Source organism: Bison bison, unplaced genomic scaffold, assembly GCF_000754665.1.
Source record: "Bison bison bison isolate TAMUID 2011002044 unplaced genomic scaffold, Bison_UMD1.0 scf7180017847274, whole genome shotgun sequence".
Classification (NCBI taxonomy): domain Eukaryota; kingdom Metazoa; phylum Chordata; class Mammalia; order Artiodactyla; family Bovidae; genus Bison; species Bison bison.
Genome location: NW_011477847.1, coordinates 1 through 521, shown reverse-complemented (window position 1 = coordinate 521; position 521 = coordinate 1). Strand labels below are relative to the sequence as shown.

Below are 521 nucleotides of genomic sequence, written 5' to 3'. Positions count from 1 at the left end.
CCTGACCAACCTGATCCCGGCCGAGGCGCCCGCCCAGGGTTGGGCACAGAGCTTCGGTGTCTGGGCGGCCGGGTCGTCTTCGGGGTGCTGACGCTCGCGGCCACCCTGGGTGCCATGGCAGTGCAGGTCTTCTGGCTCCAGAACTAGGCCTGCGGCCCCTGCTGCCGCCACCGAGGCCCAGCGCCCTCCCCATCAGGAGCCTTGGCCTTCGTCCTGGGGGCTCCGGCCAGCCACCAGACGGCCCCCTTCTGCCCCCGGGGTCGCCCTGGCTGTGGAGGCTGTGGAGCCCCGACCACCGCCCCTGGCTCCCAGCACCCCAGCCTGTTTCCCGGGACCCTCTGCACAGAAACCAGGCTGTCGGGACCTGAGCGGCACCTGGATTGGTGGCGGCAGACTGACGGGTGTAGGGCCGGCTCTGGCCTGGGGTGGGGGTGCCTGCTGGAGCCAGAGCGGCTGGTTCTTTGGGAGGGGGTGGCCGTGGGCCATGGGGGCTCTGGCAGAGCCGGGGGCCAGCTCTGTGG

The 521-nt window shown here is 72.2% G+C and overlaps 1 protein-coding gene across 1 annotated transcript in view; it reads left to right on the top strand.

Annotated features, from left to right (window-relative positions):
- Positions 1–147, top strand: part of LOC104990330 (ectonucleoside triphosphate diphosphohydrolase 8-like) — a gene marked incomplete at its 5' end in the record, with an annotated part of 2,390 nt that extends 2,243 nt beyond the window's left edge. Inside the window, one exon of the mRNA XM_010842340.1 lies at positions 38–147. Coding sequence (XP_010840642.1) covers positions 38–147 — 110 coding nt within the window. The remainder of the gene's footprint in view (positions 1–37) is intronic.
- Between the last annotated feature and the right edge of the window lie 374 nt (positions 148–521).